General features: G+C 34.6%; 1 protein-coding gene and 1 pseudogene across 1 annotated transcript; both read right to left on the reverse strand.

The window, feature by feature from the left end:
- Nucleotides 1–1,707: 1,707 nt before the first annotated feature.
- On the reverse strand, nt 1,708–7,968 carry LOC112733767 (PH, RCC1 and FYVE domains-containing protein 1-like). The gene is made up of 9 exons (XM_025782851.3): nt 7,408–7,968; nt 6,779–6,865; nt 6,315–6,404; nt 6,126–6,212; nt 5,841–6,035; nt 3,127–5,205; nt 2,662–2,808; nt 2,182–2,540; nt 1,708–2,096 (listed from the first exon to the last, which is right to left on the reverse strand). The coding sequence occupies exons 1-9, from the start codon at nt 7,489–7,491 to the stop codon at nt 1,976–1,978; spliced, it is 3,249 nt and encodes a 1,082-aa protein (XP_025638636.1). The 5' UTR covers nt 7,492–7,968; the 3' UTR covers nt 1,708–1,975.
- A 1,165-nt stretch (nt 7,969–9,133) lies between these two features.
- LOC112735486 (PH, RCC1 and FYVE domains-containing protein 1-like) overlaps nt 9,134–16,391 on the reverse strand; it is a 12,404-nt pseudogene continuing 5,146 nt past the window's right edge.

Consider the following 16,391-nt stretch of genomic DNA (forward strand, 5'->3'; position numbering starts at 1 on the left):
AAATCCTCTGCCCCACGGTGGGCGCCAAATGTTCCTGTGTGAAAGTGAGCTTCGGGGTATAGCTCGTTCTGCTAGCGGTTGAACTCGCTTTTCTTAGAGCGGAAGGAGTGGAACGTCGTCTTCTCCTGGGGAGGCGGCGTTGGGTACCTGAAAAGGGACTCCAACGCTCAAATAAGTATGAGTATGAGAGAGTTCAGAATAAGATTGGAGTGAATAGCGTACCTGTGACGGAGTAAATCACTCGTATATAATGGAGTAATTGGGAAACCGTTATCCGCATTATTTTGTTACTGGTTTGGTTGTGTTCTGATATTTCGAAACTTAGTTAGCTCTGGAGAGAATTTTACGAAAGAGTTGTGTGTTGATCCTAGTTCCAAGATTCCCATTATGACTCGGTTTTGACCTAACGGATCAGATACAATTATAAAAAGAAAAAGAAATCTGATTATATAAAAACAAGAATAGATAATTGTGGTAAGATTTCATTTAGGATTTCTTACATTTATTATTAATAAATTCTGTAAGGCAAAAACAATGAAAATTGAAAAGGATAACCACGGTCCACGGAGCCAAATGAGTGATTAGTTGTTACTAGAATAGAAATATGTGTCTTTATGGAGATAATTGTTGTTAATCACAGAAAAGAAATGTCGGTGTATTCATTCGGAAAGCGAACTCCATTTGAAGTCTCAACATACGCACGTAACGTGTAACATGTTTATCAAGACTTTGCCCTCATTTTTATATGAATTTCGTTAATTGATTTAAGAGGAGTGCTAGGGGACCAACAACTTTTGTGTTTTATAACTATCAATTAGTCATCAATAGTCTTTTTAACAGTGTGAGATTATATCCAATGATAAAAAATCACTTATTTTTCTTTTAATGATTAAGTATTAGCCAAAAAATACAAAAATTGCTAGCCCCTAGACTTTTCCTTGATTTAATGCCTTGCCCCTTAACCTTGTATTCGGACACAATTGCAATAACTTAGAGATAGAGATGTAGATAAAATACAAATTTTTGTTTTATGGCTATTTAAAGCATATACAAGGCCGAAAGGAGACTCTATATGGAATCCTTTTCAGTTTTCAGGCCTAAAGAAAATAGCTGGCCAGAATGCAGGGCCCACATGATCCAGTTCTTCAAGTAGAAAATAGTGAAAAAGAAATCATTGAATATTTTCATATTTTTTGTTACTGGTTAATTTCCTGCACCATGATTACTAATCGCAGGTTGATGAATTTATATTTAATTCACAATACTCTGATTGAAAACGATTATCTTTTTAATTTTTGCACCGGTTAATAATTAAATTAGTCACAAATAAAACATTTTTTAAATTCGTTTCTCTGAAAGATTTTTTCATTAAATTGGTCATTCAAAGATTATAAATTAATTATATCTATCTTTTAATTATTCCACTAACAATTTTCGTCAACAATTGATGATATGAAATATTAACTAATAGCATACATGATATATAACATGTTCAATTAGACGATAACTAAATATGTTTACGATCAGTTTAGTCACTAGGTCACATTAGGAATAAGATTTTTGTAATTGGAGAAAATGACTAAATTAATAAATTTTCATAAGCATATTTGATTAATATCTAATTAGACATATCAGGTATTATATATGTTATCAATTAACTTTTACAACATCAATCTTTAATGTAAAATGAGCAGAAAAAAAAAAACATTGAAAATTGAAAGAGCTTTTATAAATTGAATAGTAAGAAAATCCGGGGACATTCTGTTATTTATAGCTGTACAATAGGATATATAGAATGCCCCATGATGATTGATAATCATCAAAGCATGATTATACATGCAAGATAGACTTTGATATTTTCTTTGCAGTAATAGTAATAATTAATAAGCTTCTGCTCATATCTAAGAACCTGCTCTCCACTACCAAGAATAATAGTGAAACCAAAAACTTCAAGAGATGAATGGCAAACCAAAAATTAGCCTTTCACCTGACTTTGGCTATTGTTTATACACCCTTCAATCTCATATTTATGGTACACTCTGCATTGATTCTCTTCCCACCACCGTTCTGCTTCCTTCTCCGAGAATCGTTTCCGGCTGTGAATTATGCATGTAATGCAGATTCAGAAAACATATTGTTTAGATATATTTTGGCTAACAAGAAGCATGGAATAGGCATTACCTGAATCTGACCCTTTTAAGGCCCTTTTTCCCACATGGCAAGGTTGTGAATGTGATGTAAACACCAGGCTCATACTGTTCTACCCATTCAACCTTCATGCTGTCAGTATTGTCTTGCTGTGACTGTGGTTTAGCGACGCTAGAATTTTCCGTCACTCTATCATTCTTGAGTAACATGTTTCTCCCAAGTTTTGATTTCAATGTGTCTGAGAATACTATAGGGGAATTAGATAGACTGTCCATGTTGCCATCCCTAGGACTATTCATATCTATATGTATGGGTGCCAAATTAGACATGCAATCATGTATCCCAACTTTTCCTTCTTGTCCAGCATTCTCTTTTCCTGATATTGTATGAAGCTGCAGTGGTGATAATTAATATAATGTTAAGGCCATATCATAAGGACTACTACAACATATGTTTCTTGTACGGAAGCCTTTGTGTAAATGAACAAAACAAACACAATATAAGAAAACTTACCCTTACAGCCAAAGCTTTTATGACCTCTTTTGCTGCTTTGGACTTAGCAGCTTCCTCCTTTGCTACAAACCAACTCTCCTCAATTTTCTGTTGGCACTCTTGTATCTTATGGTTTTTGAGTTCACACTGTTCTTCAAGTCTCTTTAACTATCAAAAGAAATGAAATAATAGCATGCATTAAATGCACAGTCAGATGTTTTTTAAATACGCAAGTGAACAGCACTGGTTAATTTGCTACTCAGATATAGGAAAATCAGAATGAGAGGAATGAAATGAAGCAACCTAAAGGGCTAAATGCTCACCAGTTATCCTAACGGAAAATGCGAAAACAAATTTTACAAATTTGAATTATAGTTGAATGCTGGAGATACATACAGGAATATATTCATTTATAGAAATCTAAGCAGGATAATAACTGTTTCTTTGTCACAAATGCAGCATGTACAACATTGAAACAAAAGTTACCTCAGCTCTCAGCCTCTGAACTTCTTCAATGAGCATCTTATCAGACTTTGTTGTATCTGACTCTGCACTAGAGAAGTTGAATGCTGCCGCAGGAGATTCTATATTTGGTGGGGCAACAGTAGCTACTTTATTTTTCGACGAAGAAACATGCCCAGCCAAATTTTCTTTACAATTGATTCTAAATTGGGCAGGGCATGGAACTTGCCCCCATTGGGGCATCCCACCTAACATAGAAGAAGAACTATCTTCTAAATGCTGCTGGCTCTCTTGTTGGTTTTTCCAGTCCTTTCTTCCACTGGGCATGCTTTTCCTATAACATGATTGGCCGAGCGTCAAGAGAGGACCCTGTGCCATAGTTGTCTCTCCTCTATCTTCAGTCAGATCAGGAAGTCTGTGCAGCTGCTGGGAGTTGCAATTTCTAGACTTCAAAGCCACTGCTGAATGTGTACTTCCTTGCCTTCTATCATAGCACTGATCACAAACTCGAAAGGCCTTGCTCTTACTTGGGGCTAGAGAAGCATTTATAACCTTTTTACTACTACAAGCGCGGCAGAAATGAAGGCCACAATCATAACAGTTATGCTTCTTCCTTGTGAATCCAAACGGCAGCCTACACCCACTACAAGCTGACTGGTCACTGATAGAAATCGGTCTGTGCAAACAGATTGCAGCCGTGAAACTTGATCCACAAGTTATTGTTTCTACTTGCCTGTCTCTTAGAGCCTCAACAAAAGAAGGCGTGTATCTGTCTTCGCTATCACCTAGTCCAAGTTGACCATTTTCACCTTTGCCCCATGTATAGACACTCCCGGCCGAAGTCAAAACAGCAACATGATATGAACCAGCCGAAATCACTTTAACAAACTCTTGTTTAAGCTGTCCTTCAACCATTACTGCTCTATCTCTGGCGTGAGGATTTCCGAGCTGTCCATATCTCGCGCTTCCCATTGCAAATACCTTGCCCATATTAGTAAGTGCTACAGTCAACATTCTTCCACAACTTACTTGAACAAAATCATAGTCAACGAGTTGTGAAACACAAGTCGGCACAAGCTTGTTTCCATTATCTGCATGACCAAGCCTCCCTTCATCTGCATCTCCCCAAGTAAACAGCTTGCCCGTAGGAGTATTATACCGAAAGTGATCAACCATGACTTCCACAATTGCAGCTGTATGCCATGAACCACAAGCAACAGACCTCACCTTTAGACCACTAAGAGACTCAACATGTTTCGGTCGAGAACAGCTCTGAAGATTGCCATGGCCAAGAACTCCGAAGGTACCATCTCCATATGTAAATAATTTTCCACAGCTAGAGACAATGGCAGTGTGCCATTCTCCACAAGCAATGCTTGAAATGCTAATACCATCTAGAGGACCTGAAAGTTTATGTGGTATCCATTGATTTTTTATCCGGCCTTCATTAACCAAATCCGAACAACAAACATCATTCCCCCATGCATATACTTCACCAGAATCTGTCAAAGCACATGTATGATACTCACCACAGGTTACCTGTTTTATATGAACACCATTAAGAGAATCGACTATTTTCGGGGAGCTAGTGTCTATATCAATTTTTTGCCCCAACCTTCCCCACTTCCCTTGACCCCAACAAAACACTTCCCCTTCTTTTGTTACCAAGGCAGCATGTTTTCCTCCTAAAGCTATATTTTGTACATCTAACATCATAGTGGATTCTAGCAACTTTGGAACTAAAGAATATATTCCATGTTGGTTCACAAACCTTTCATTTACAATCCCTACAAGACCTCCAATCCCTCCACCCCAAACCATTACATCCTTCAATGCATTGTTGTTTCTTATGAGTGGTGTGGCGGGGTTCAACATAGACCTGCAGGACAAATTCTTGTGCTCCTTGTTGAGACGTGTTGTTTCGATCTTAATAGGAGTATCTGGATCAATATATGGAGAACTTGGGACAGAATTATCAATCATGTCATTTGCACTGGAAAGGAAAGGTGTTGATGGATAAAACTTATCAGATGTATATGATAAGCCATCAGAAAAACACCTTTCTGAGAGTGACAAAGTGGGACTTGCGCATACACTATGTACCTTCAAAATGAAATCAAAAGTGAAAGTCACATTCAGTCTTCTATGAAAATTATACATTTTGTAATGAGCATAATTGGACTTAGAAATAGAATAAGATATTAGACATTGATAGAAATAGTTTAAATAGGAGTTAGGTATTATAACATTCATTATGGAATTTGTAAAATGCCTTAGAACTCTCTTCTTCCTAATTATATTCTTCTCTTTTATCTGATTCATTTCTTCTATATTCTACTCTGTCTGAAATATACCATTCAATTCCACAATGATACTCCTAATTTTCTATCTAAACTATAATCCAATCACTCCAAAAATAAATTCTGTTTCACATTCATTTATTTTCAAGATATTGAAGAAGCACCAAATGTGAAAGGAACCGAGAGTATAACAGGCTACCAAACCATTCAACAAGGTGAAAGGAAAATTTCCACCATGTCAGTACATGAAAGACTAATAATTTGTTGCATGTCAAACATAACTGCAAAAAGCAACATGTCTTAGTTTTATTATATAAGAATAAAAACTAGGATTATAATTTTCTGTATATGGAACTCAGAATTATCAACCAGCAATTGAGATTGATTTCTCAAATCTTTATAAATAGCTAAGGTAGATACATGGAATATGTCTATAACCTGAGCAAATTGGGAGGTATCATCCAGGAGGCCAAGATTTTTCTTTCTTCGTAATATTCCGGCCGGACTACTGACACAACTCTGAACCCCTTTGCAGCTTCTTAAACTACTGAAAGGTCGAGGATGCTGGCACCGAGAAATCACAGCTCTCAATCCAACAAACCAAGTAGTAGCCTGTGCTTTGTCCTTGCATATCTACATTTAACATAAATAAATAAATGATATATGGATATAAGAAAACAAATACAGTTATATTATATGCAATGTGCTAATCACAAATATTACCAGATCAAGAGAGTGTTCACTGTCAGCATAGATTAGCGAAAATGAATGGCACTCCTTTTCAGCTTCATTTTGCCTTTGGCACCTTATCTGAAAAAGGATTAGTGTTGTATTATTAGACCAAAACTTCAGGTTCATCTGGAAAATTCATCAAGCAAGAAGGTAGCATGGCCATGGATGTTTGTTACATACATTTCCCTGCCCTTGAATAATCTTCGAAACCGAACTCAATCGCAAATGCTTTTCCTGCTGCCCTGAGTACCAAATCAAATTCCTCTCATCCTATAATCAGGGGAGAAGACATGTTAACATCTTCATCATAATTAAAGAAACTTCATAGATAGTAGTATTTAGCATTGCAAGCAACTATAGTTTCCAGATCAAAGTAGACTTTAATTTGAAGATAGCATTATGGATTTAGTAGTTAACAGTAAAAATAAAAAACAATAAAAAACAACAAATACAAGTTTCAATCACTAGTGAGACCATTGAGAATCTAACAGGGGGAAGATTTCGAAACCTCTAAATTTAATGTTTATATAACAAATTTGAAGAACAGAATATAATGAAAATCATAGGCCACATATCATTAAGAAATTATCAGAAGAAGCAAAGAAATTATTGAAATAATGTGTCATCACAAATATGCCTATTACCGGGGAAAGTCTGAAAGGGCAGAGCTTTGGTTTTCCTCTGCGACCACACTTTAGTAAATATGCACCTTTCTTTATAGATACAATTGCCTGAACAGAAATAATTAATAAATTAAGAAAAAGGGGGAAAAAAAACAATTTTGAAGTTTGTCAGAAAGGAAGGTAAACAAACAGTAGAAACTATTGCACAAAGGAAATACCGAAAAAACAAAAATAAAATATCATTTCACATTGGCAATTCCAAAGAACAAACACTAAAGTCTACCTTTCATGATGATCCACACTGACATGGGAATGTGTGCATATATATATATACACTAAAATGAGAGAGAGAGAGAAAGAGAGAGAAGAAAGAATTCTGGTTTTTGAAAGAACATTAACATGCCTCAATGGATTCTTATGTTGTAAGAAAATTGATGTAAACAGAAAAGATGATTAATTCCCAATCCTATATAGTATTCAAAATTGAAACTAAAACTGGAATAATCAGAAGTGATATCATAAACTCAGCCAATGGCATTGCCAGAAAGGAAAATGAGGAATTCAAAATTGAAAGAAAAAAAAATCAGAGCTAAGAAGGAAAAATTCTAAACTTTGAAGTGTAGAGAGAAAATGTAAAGAGGAAATTGAACCTGTTCAACAGCTCTGTCAAATGGAAGTGCAGCTAAGGAGTCTTCTTCCATTGTCATGGTTGTTGTTGTTGCAGTTAGTTTCATTAAAGAAGAAGAATGAATGGAAGAAGACAACGGAAACAGAAGTGAAGAAACTGAAACCTTATCATTAGTTTGCACCAAAAATGACTCCTATGAGAATGCAGAGAACAGAATATAATAATCTCTCTCTCTTTCTCTCTCTGTTGTGTTGTGTTGTGTTGTGTTAAGAGTGAAGTGTCTGAACACACAAAGTCAGAAGAGAATAGAAGAGAGCATAGACAGAGTTGGAAGAAGAAGAAGAGAAGAGAAGAAGAGAGGTTTCTTTTCTCTTAGCTTTATTAACTTAAACAGTTGAATCTGTTTGGTTCATCCATTGATTCACTGTGTGTTCACTTGGAAATTCGTGCCATTTTTGAGAGAGAAAAAGAAGAGAGGGGCCTATGAAACTGAGAACTTAAAACCATATGCACGTGTACACCATTTTCTTGTATAAAAAAGAAGAAAAGAGGTGGAAGCAGTAACACTAACACACACTATTATTCTTACCACATCTCATTTATTGTCCTTATATATCTTGCCTTTTTCTTACTTGTTTTTATTTCATTTATTTATTTTCCCATTTATCATCATAAATACTAATATTACACCCTACAATCATGCATTATGCATAGCATAGCAGTAACAAGATGCCATTTTCTTCTTTTGGGCAAAGCTCACTCTTTCTTGTCTTTCTCACAAAAGGTTAAGGGAAGGGGGGTCAAACCGTAATTACAGGACCTATAAACTTTTGTGGTACTGCTCGTACATTACAATTTACAAATGTGATGTTTTTGAATTTTGAATTTTTAAATGTCACAAATATTTATTTTTTATGGTGGGAACTGGGGAGGGTTAAAACTTATATACAGTGAGTGACATTTAATATAATACATACAATAGTCTAATACTAATAATCATGTGATGCAGAAACAGTCCAATTTTCCTTAATGTACATGCATTCCATTTTTTGGCATTGGCCACTTTTTTTTTTCACCATGGCAGAAGGACGGGGAGGAGGGAGGGGGGACCTACTTTAATTTGTTCCAAAGGTGGATTCCAATTAGCAAGAGTTCATAAAAAGGAGAAATTATTATCTTTTCTTATCAATTTGACCAATCAGCAGTGAATTTAGATAATAATGGTCTTTCTAGGGACAAGAGAATCCGGCACTTGTTTGTGTAATTAAGAGGGCTATTTTTTCCTCAAATCATAAATTAAAATAAAAAAATATTTTATATAAATAATTAATTATTTTAATATGATATAAATATATAAATATTTTTATATAAAATTAAGTACAATCCCACTAGAGAACTATCAGGTCTAACAGTAACAAATTAACAAATATTTTTAAATTGTATTTTATATTAATTAATTATTAATTAGTGATTATTTAAAATTTTTTTTAAAAGATACAAAACTAATAATTATTAATTATTTCTTATTACTTTGATTCACATTTTAATATTTATTACACAAATTCTAATTCCTCTTTCCAAAAAAAACTTTGAAACTCCAAAAAACAAAAACACCAAAATATAAGATAAAGAATCATCAAAATCTTAAGGAAATAAAAAAACATGCAAAATATATAAAAAAGAAAAGAATCATCCAAAACTAATAAAAAATCCTCCGAAATTTAGGAAAAAGAAACATAAAAAACTAGTTAAAAAGAATCGTTCAAAACCAAATAGGAGGAGGAGGAGAAGAGCCGCATGGTAGCCGGCGATAGCGTTGCATGGACGGTGGGGGACTCGCGGTGGTGCGTTGCGAGGAGGAAGCCACAAAGGCCAGGCATTGTGAGTGAAAGAGGCCTGGTGGTGACTGCATCACGACGGATGGAGAGCCGTAGGGTGCAAGTGGGGAGCAATGGGGAGTCGCAAGCGACGAGGATGCGTCGGGCAACGAAGTGGGTGCGAGTGCTGCAGGGACGATTCACGATGGAACGCAAAGTGGGTGAAGTAGAAGCGCGATGGTGGCTGTCCTGCGCAAACGGCAGATGAAGTGACGGAAAAGAATACAAGGACGACTGACGATGGCATGCGAGGACGGTGCAGCGGCAGCGCTACAGTGGCACGATGAAACCGCGGCAGCGTGGGATATTGAAAAGAGAAATTATGATTTGTAGTTTTGTGTGATGAATGATGAGTGAAAGTGAAAATAAATTAGAATAAGTTTTAATTCAAAAATATCATTAATATCAATTAATTAAATTTTAAATTTAAAAAATAATTTAAATTAATAATTATTAATTGAGTTGTTCAGTTCTTGTTTTTCTATACTTTTCTAATTACAATTAATGTCATAAAAAAATATTTTACACAACATGATATTTAAAAAAAAATTAAAAAGTATAATTATTTTTATTATATATTTACTTGTTGGTATAAAATCAAATAGTTACATAAATTTTTAATAGAATATACTAATTGTGTTAGGATTTTTTAAACTTTTAAATAGATATTTTTAAGAAAAAATATATGAAAATAAATTGATAATTTAATATTTTTGCAGTTTTTTTCCTTCTTCAATTGATTTTTCTTTTAGTTTTAGCATAAGCAAGTTTCTATTTTTTCAAAAAAAAAAAAAAACTGACTTCTAAACAATAAAATGAGTACTTATTTAAAAAAAAAATATTTTATTTATCTTGAAAACGCAAACAAACGAGCCTGCAATATAAGATTTGCCTACTGTAAATTTCATTAGCATGGCAAAATTAGTGTCCAAATGGTGGGCTATGTCACCTTTTAATTGACTATTATGCTAATTGCTAAGTTTATAAAAGGGCCTCAAGAAAAAATGTGACTTAGGATTCTTGTTCCAATTATTGCTTCCGATTAACAAGTAAAATACCTACTCAATGGTCCTTGTATTGTAGTATAGTACTGTTTTAGTAAAATATATATATATTATAGCATGATCCAATTGAGAAATGAGAGAGAAAATGATAGTTTACAAATAAAAAGCACAGGAAAATGGTAGAATTGTAGCTAGGTAGTTGAAACTTGAGAATGAAATACAGATCTATCATCTATGCAAGAGAGATTAGATTGACTTTTTTTTTATTATTATCATTTGCTTCCAAAGTTAGGTTCACTAAAGTCATATTAACTCTGCCAGTTTTGTCTACCATGTAGGTCCCATGGACAGTTCATCTTGACCTTTGCTGAGATTTTGGTCCTTTTTTTCTTTGTTTTACTTTTATATATATATTATTATTTTTTATCTATAAAATTTATAATGCTTATAAATTTATTTATAAATAAAATTAATTATTAAATACTTTGGTTACACCAAAATTAAATAAAAATTATAGTTTTCTGGCTCTTGTTCTTCTCTTTTTCCACATCTTTTGTGTTTTTTTTTTTCACATTTGAAATTTGAAAAATGAATGAATAAATGAGTATGTGTATCTTTTAGTCCTTTCAAAAATCTCACATCCACAAAACAGTAAAAAAAAAAAAAGGAAAGGGAGGGGGGCTGCTTTTATTTTTTTGCTAAATTCCTTTCTATATATAACATCAACCTGGTCACATTGCAGATTCTCTTTACTTGTTTACATGTTTCCTATCCTTCTTTTTCACAGTGAATTGTAATTCATTGTCATGTCCTTCATGCAAAGGACATTACTCCTTTACCTTTAAAAAAAAATGACTCTAAATAAAATAAAATAAATTAAATTATCAGCAAATATCTATATGTGGAATTAATTATTTATTCACAGAATCACAGGGTCAACCTGTCCCTTTTGGAAACAGAATGATATAGGTGATTGTCCTCAGTCAATGCCATACTGTAGGTACTCTATAGAAATGGTTAAATACTAATATATTCCAAGGGAAAAAAAGGCAACAACAAAATATATTGAAGGTAAATGCTATATATGTGATATGATATTATTCATTATTATTGACTATTTACCTAGTTATTATCTGGATTCTGGATACTTGCCTATTTATTTTTTTGACAACTCACGCTAATAATAATTCACCCGATAAATCTGCAAATTATTTAATAGGGTAATAATAATTAGCTATACCTGGCATATTTATGATAAATTTGTATCAAATAAATATATTGCCTCATATATATATATAATAGTATGATTAAATTCCACAAGCATCCTTTAATTTATTGAAGGAGTAAAAGTTACTAATGAGGAAAAAAAAAAAAAAAACGTAATTGTCGGACTCTGTTTTTGCTTGGAGACATTCAATCAAATTGAACTTGCCTTAAGCAATAAGTAATACAAATAACTTCAGTATGATCCAAAGAAGGAACGAACATTCTTTGGCACAAGCAATAGTAAATTAAATTTAAAAGAAAACTTTAAGAGACATTTGGTGTGTACGTTAACCCTAAATATTAATTTCTATATTGCCCACATTTTTCAACTTATTTATAGTTTGCAGGTGCAAACTGCAACCCCCAACCTAGCTAGCTAGCTACTACAATAATAAAATTAACCTACATACACTACATCATTGAGAAATAAACATGCACGCCTTTATTTGCTAAAAGATAAACATATAACAGAATTACTTAAAACTGAAAAACTCAAGAAATCAATAATTTTAGCGATGCCCAAAAAACGCTTTTTAATTTTAATATGGAGTAAATATTGGTTGGACGCAGTTATGGAAAAAGAGGTATTTGACCTGTGTGTGGTGTCGAATACACAATTACCATATGAGTTTTTTAGTTTGTCGGACGGTCGAGTTGTAGTAAGAATACGAATTCATACAAAATTCATATATATATACAAAAACACAGTCCGATTACATGCTGTGAAATCAAATTCGCGCTTGTCAAACGGACCTTCCGATTATTAAGCAATTTTGCAACATAGAACCGCAGGGTCCGATTCTAATCCTGCCGTCACATAAAGCTGTCCCACAATTTGTCTAACACGCCCTATTTCATATCCAGGCACATCACATTTATGGGTTTCATAACAAAAAATTGAGCCTCCAAAAAAATAATCTTGACAAGATAAGAAAGAATGAAAACGAATACAGTGAAAATGTGAAACGAAAACATAAAAAATGATAAACATAACAACTACAAACCGATTAAAAAAATTAAACAACAGAATAATTATTTGATTTAACTAAAGAGATCAAAATCTTTAATAATGTCCAAAAAATAACCTTAGCAACAGAAGAAAGAATGAGAATAAAGAGAGTTAAAAATGTGAAATAAAATTTTGAAAAATTAAATGCTTTTTCACTATATTTTATATTTAAAAGAACTCAATGTAAAGTTCGTCGGAATATATTAAAGATATGGCGAACCTTATTAATATAATGAGGTTCATCGGAAATACAATGAATTTAACTCAAATATTAAAAAAAAAATCGTATCTCAAAAATTAAAATTTGAATAATTTTTTTAGAAAAATAATTTTTTGTATGTAAAAGAAATCCAAAAAGTAGAATATCCATATAATAATTAAGGGTAAGTTGCTTGAATTGATGTCTATACACTATATAAGGTTAGGAAAAAGTTAATATGTCGCTCCTAAGCAATTAACTGAAAGTGAAAACCCTTCCTTATGGTTAATTAATTGCATTTCTATGTATAATCATATCATTTTCAAATTTGAACCCTTCCTTTCAAAGAAAGCGGGAACTAGTTTGACTTTAGTTCTAGTTTCTTGATAGTGAAACTGTTAAGCTAAGTATTCACTTCTCCTTAGTACCAAATAAAATAAGTTATTAAAGATATATTATTTTTCATTTCTAACCATAGGATAACCCTAATTAACATTCACTAAGCTAGTTTTAATTCTAATAATATAGTGATTTTATATGTTTAAGTATGTTAAATATATAACTATTCATATATTTCTTTCTATTATTTAAATTGTTAGAATAAATGATATGACATCGTATTAAAGTTCTATGTTCAAAAAGTCTAGAATCGATACTGGAAACTCAAAAAAAAAAATAAAAAATAAAGAAAAAAAGCAGGGCAAAAATCAAGCAAATCAAAATTTCATACAAAGAATAAACTATCATTTGTACCATGAACTTGAAACACTCACAAATACCCATCAAACAAGAAAACAAATGAAGAGGGTTTCGTGTGACAAAAGTACCTAAACCTAAATTTTATTTAGTTTTAATAAAATTCTAATACCCCTACTTTATCTTCTAAATTTTCGCAATTCTACTTACCAGCATCTTCAGTGCGCGAAATGGGAGCATATAAGCTCTGTGACCTTTGACAGTCTGTTGATCAAAGAAATACCATCAAAATGAATAGCCTACACAGTTTCATAGGTATGGAGGGACGACGGAGAAAAGCGAAACTCGAAGAGTGTGGCTAGAAGTTGGGGTTCCGTTACATGCATGGCTTGCGAATACTTTCAGCATAATAGGGAGCCAATGAGGGGAGGTGGTTTGGGTGTGATAACGTGACGAATCATGCATTTTCTTTAGTGACGGCTGTGTGTAGAAATCGATACCTGTGTGATGGACGTGAATCATGAATGGGGTCCATATCACAATAGCACTAGCGGATTTGACGTTTTGGTGAAAAGAGATGGACGCGAAACACATGGAGAGTGAATTGTAAGTTGGATATTGTGGGAGATGATGAGGGAAGATGTGATCACCATAAGATCATAATCTACAAGGGTTTGTGATGATGTAGCATATCGTCGCAAAGAATCAACAAATTCGATAGAAAGTGCAGATCAGGCAGCGAAAGTGGTAATCGAGGTGTTGCGGAGGAGGTTGAAGAAGAGGCTAGATTGGTAAATTTAGAAATAATTTGAACGAGTGGAGTTTATGAATATTAAGACTCAATCAAATTGAAATTGGTAATGATCATCCTAATAATGGTGGTATTGAAGGCATGATAGATTTATGGGATATGAGGTGAGTAATGAAGTGAATTATGAGCAAACTATTCCCTAGGATTATAGTTGTAGATCTAATGGGCTGGGTATAGAGGTTGCAAATATAATTGGGTTGAACCTAAAATAAGGCCCACCAAATCGAAAAGGAGGCAGCAATAACATGTTGGGCCATGAAGGCCCAAGCTCCAAAGCACTTAATCAAGTTGCTGTTGCGGAAGGGTGTACTGGGCTGGGATTGAGCAACCGGATCACGCCTGTCCTGGCGGGTCGTCAAGCCAAGCGGGTCAATCGAGAATGATCCATCATGGGAGTGCCGCAACGAACAATGATGGCCTCCATGCCTAGGAACTCGGAATTGGGGGATCGTGCTCAAGGCTGGGGAAGCATTGACATTACCCTGGAGAAATACATCTTGCGGCAGTTGGTATATGGGTCGCGGTGGCCATTCACAATTGGGGGCGCTGGCTCGGCGAACGGTGGTGGAGCGAACCGGGGAGATGGGCTAAATTAACCACGATGGTGAGGGAAGGTTGACATTGCAGTTGATCAAGAAGAATATGAATCTCAATCCTTTGTCGGTGCATCGGAATTGGCACATGATGGGGGGGTTAAGGAGGCTGGGAGAGGGAGAGGGAGACGAGCGGTGGAGGCGGAGGTTGCAGAGGATTAAAATGTGATGGAGGGGCTATTGGGCTACAAGGGAGGAGGGTGCGGAAGAGGGATCTAATAACAGACACGGTGATGATGATGACTCTGAGCAGTGGTAGCCTTAGTCAAGGAATTGGCAATACAGGGCTGCTAATGGAAGCGATTAGTGACAAAAAAATATACTGGTACTAAATGACGAAGATGGCTACAATGATAATGACACTCTGAGGGGGCACAGCACATGTCAACGAGGATGAAGCCAGTGACAATGAGTGTTTAACATTGGATGAGCAATTGTTAGAAAATAAAAGGACTTGGGATTTAGCAAGAAAGTAAGGAGTAGAGCAATATAACGAAGAAGATGACATTATGGCTATTCTCCAACAATAGAATGAAGAAATTTCTCAAAAAAGAAGGTTGGCAAAACAAAAGGTAAAAGTTAGATGGAGTAGACCCGAAACTCACAAAAAGGTGTGTAATAATTTATTAAAATGATTTATAGTTCTTGGAATGTTAGGGGGTTGAGGGGTGACGGAAAGTTGAGGATGGTAAAGGACCGAAGAGAAAATATAGATTAAACATGTTAGGTTTGGTGGAGACTAAAAGACAGTTAGTGACTAAATTTGATATACCAAAAATTTGGGAGAATAGTTATGCAGGGTGGACTATGTTGAGTGTGATGGTGCATCTGGTGGGTTGTTGTTAATATGGGATGATGAATTTTTTAAATAAAAAATAGTTATAAAGGGGAGAGATGGTTGTGTGTCGAAGGAGAGTTGTTGAAGAATAATTTTAATTGTGCTTTTATTTTGGTTTATGGTGTACATGTTAGAGAGAAAGCTTGTTGTGTGGGAGAGTTGAGTTACATAACTAGGTTATGCCAGGTTCCCTGTTGCTTCATGGGAGACTTTAATGAGATTGTACAGGTGGAAGAAAGATGAGGCACTGATAGTTTATCCTTGTCAGTCGAAGACTTCAAGAATTAGATGCATGACATGAGTGTGGTGGACTTTTCGATTATTGACCACAAGTTTACATGGTTCAGAGGTCGATCCTGTAGCTGTATTGATAGGGTACTGGTTAGCCTGGACTGGCTTGAGAAGTTTTCAGAGACTTGGTTACAAGGTGGTCCAAGGATTTGTCTGATCACTGTCCTATTATAGTGGAAGATAAGAGGCAAAGAGATGGGTCGAGGCCGTTCCGAAGTCTTCACTTGTAGTTTACACACGAAGGTTTCCTGAGGATGGTCAGGGAAGAATGGAGAGGACTAGGTGAGGCGCAATTCATGGATAAATTGAAGGCCTTGATAGTTCATCTGGAAAGATGGTATAAAGATAATTTTGGTGACATGGACAAAAATCATGAAGTTTGAGGAAGAGATTAAGAAGATTGATGACATGGTGGGTGATGA

This window comes from Arachis hypogaea, chromosome 13 (genome assembly GCF_003086295.3).
Source record: "Arachis hypogaea cultivar Tifrunner chromosome 13, arahy.Tifrunner.gnm2.J5K5, whole genome shotgun sequence".
In the NCBI taxonomy this organism is placed as follows: domain Eukaryota; kingdom Viridiplantae; phylum Streptophyta; class Magnoliopsida; order Fabales; family Fabaceae; genus Arachis; species Arachis hypogaea.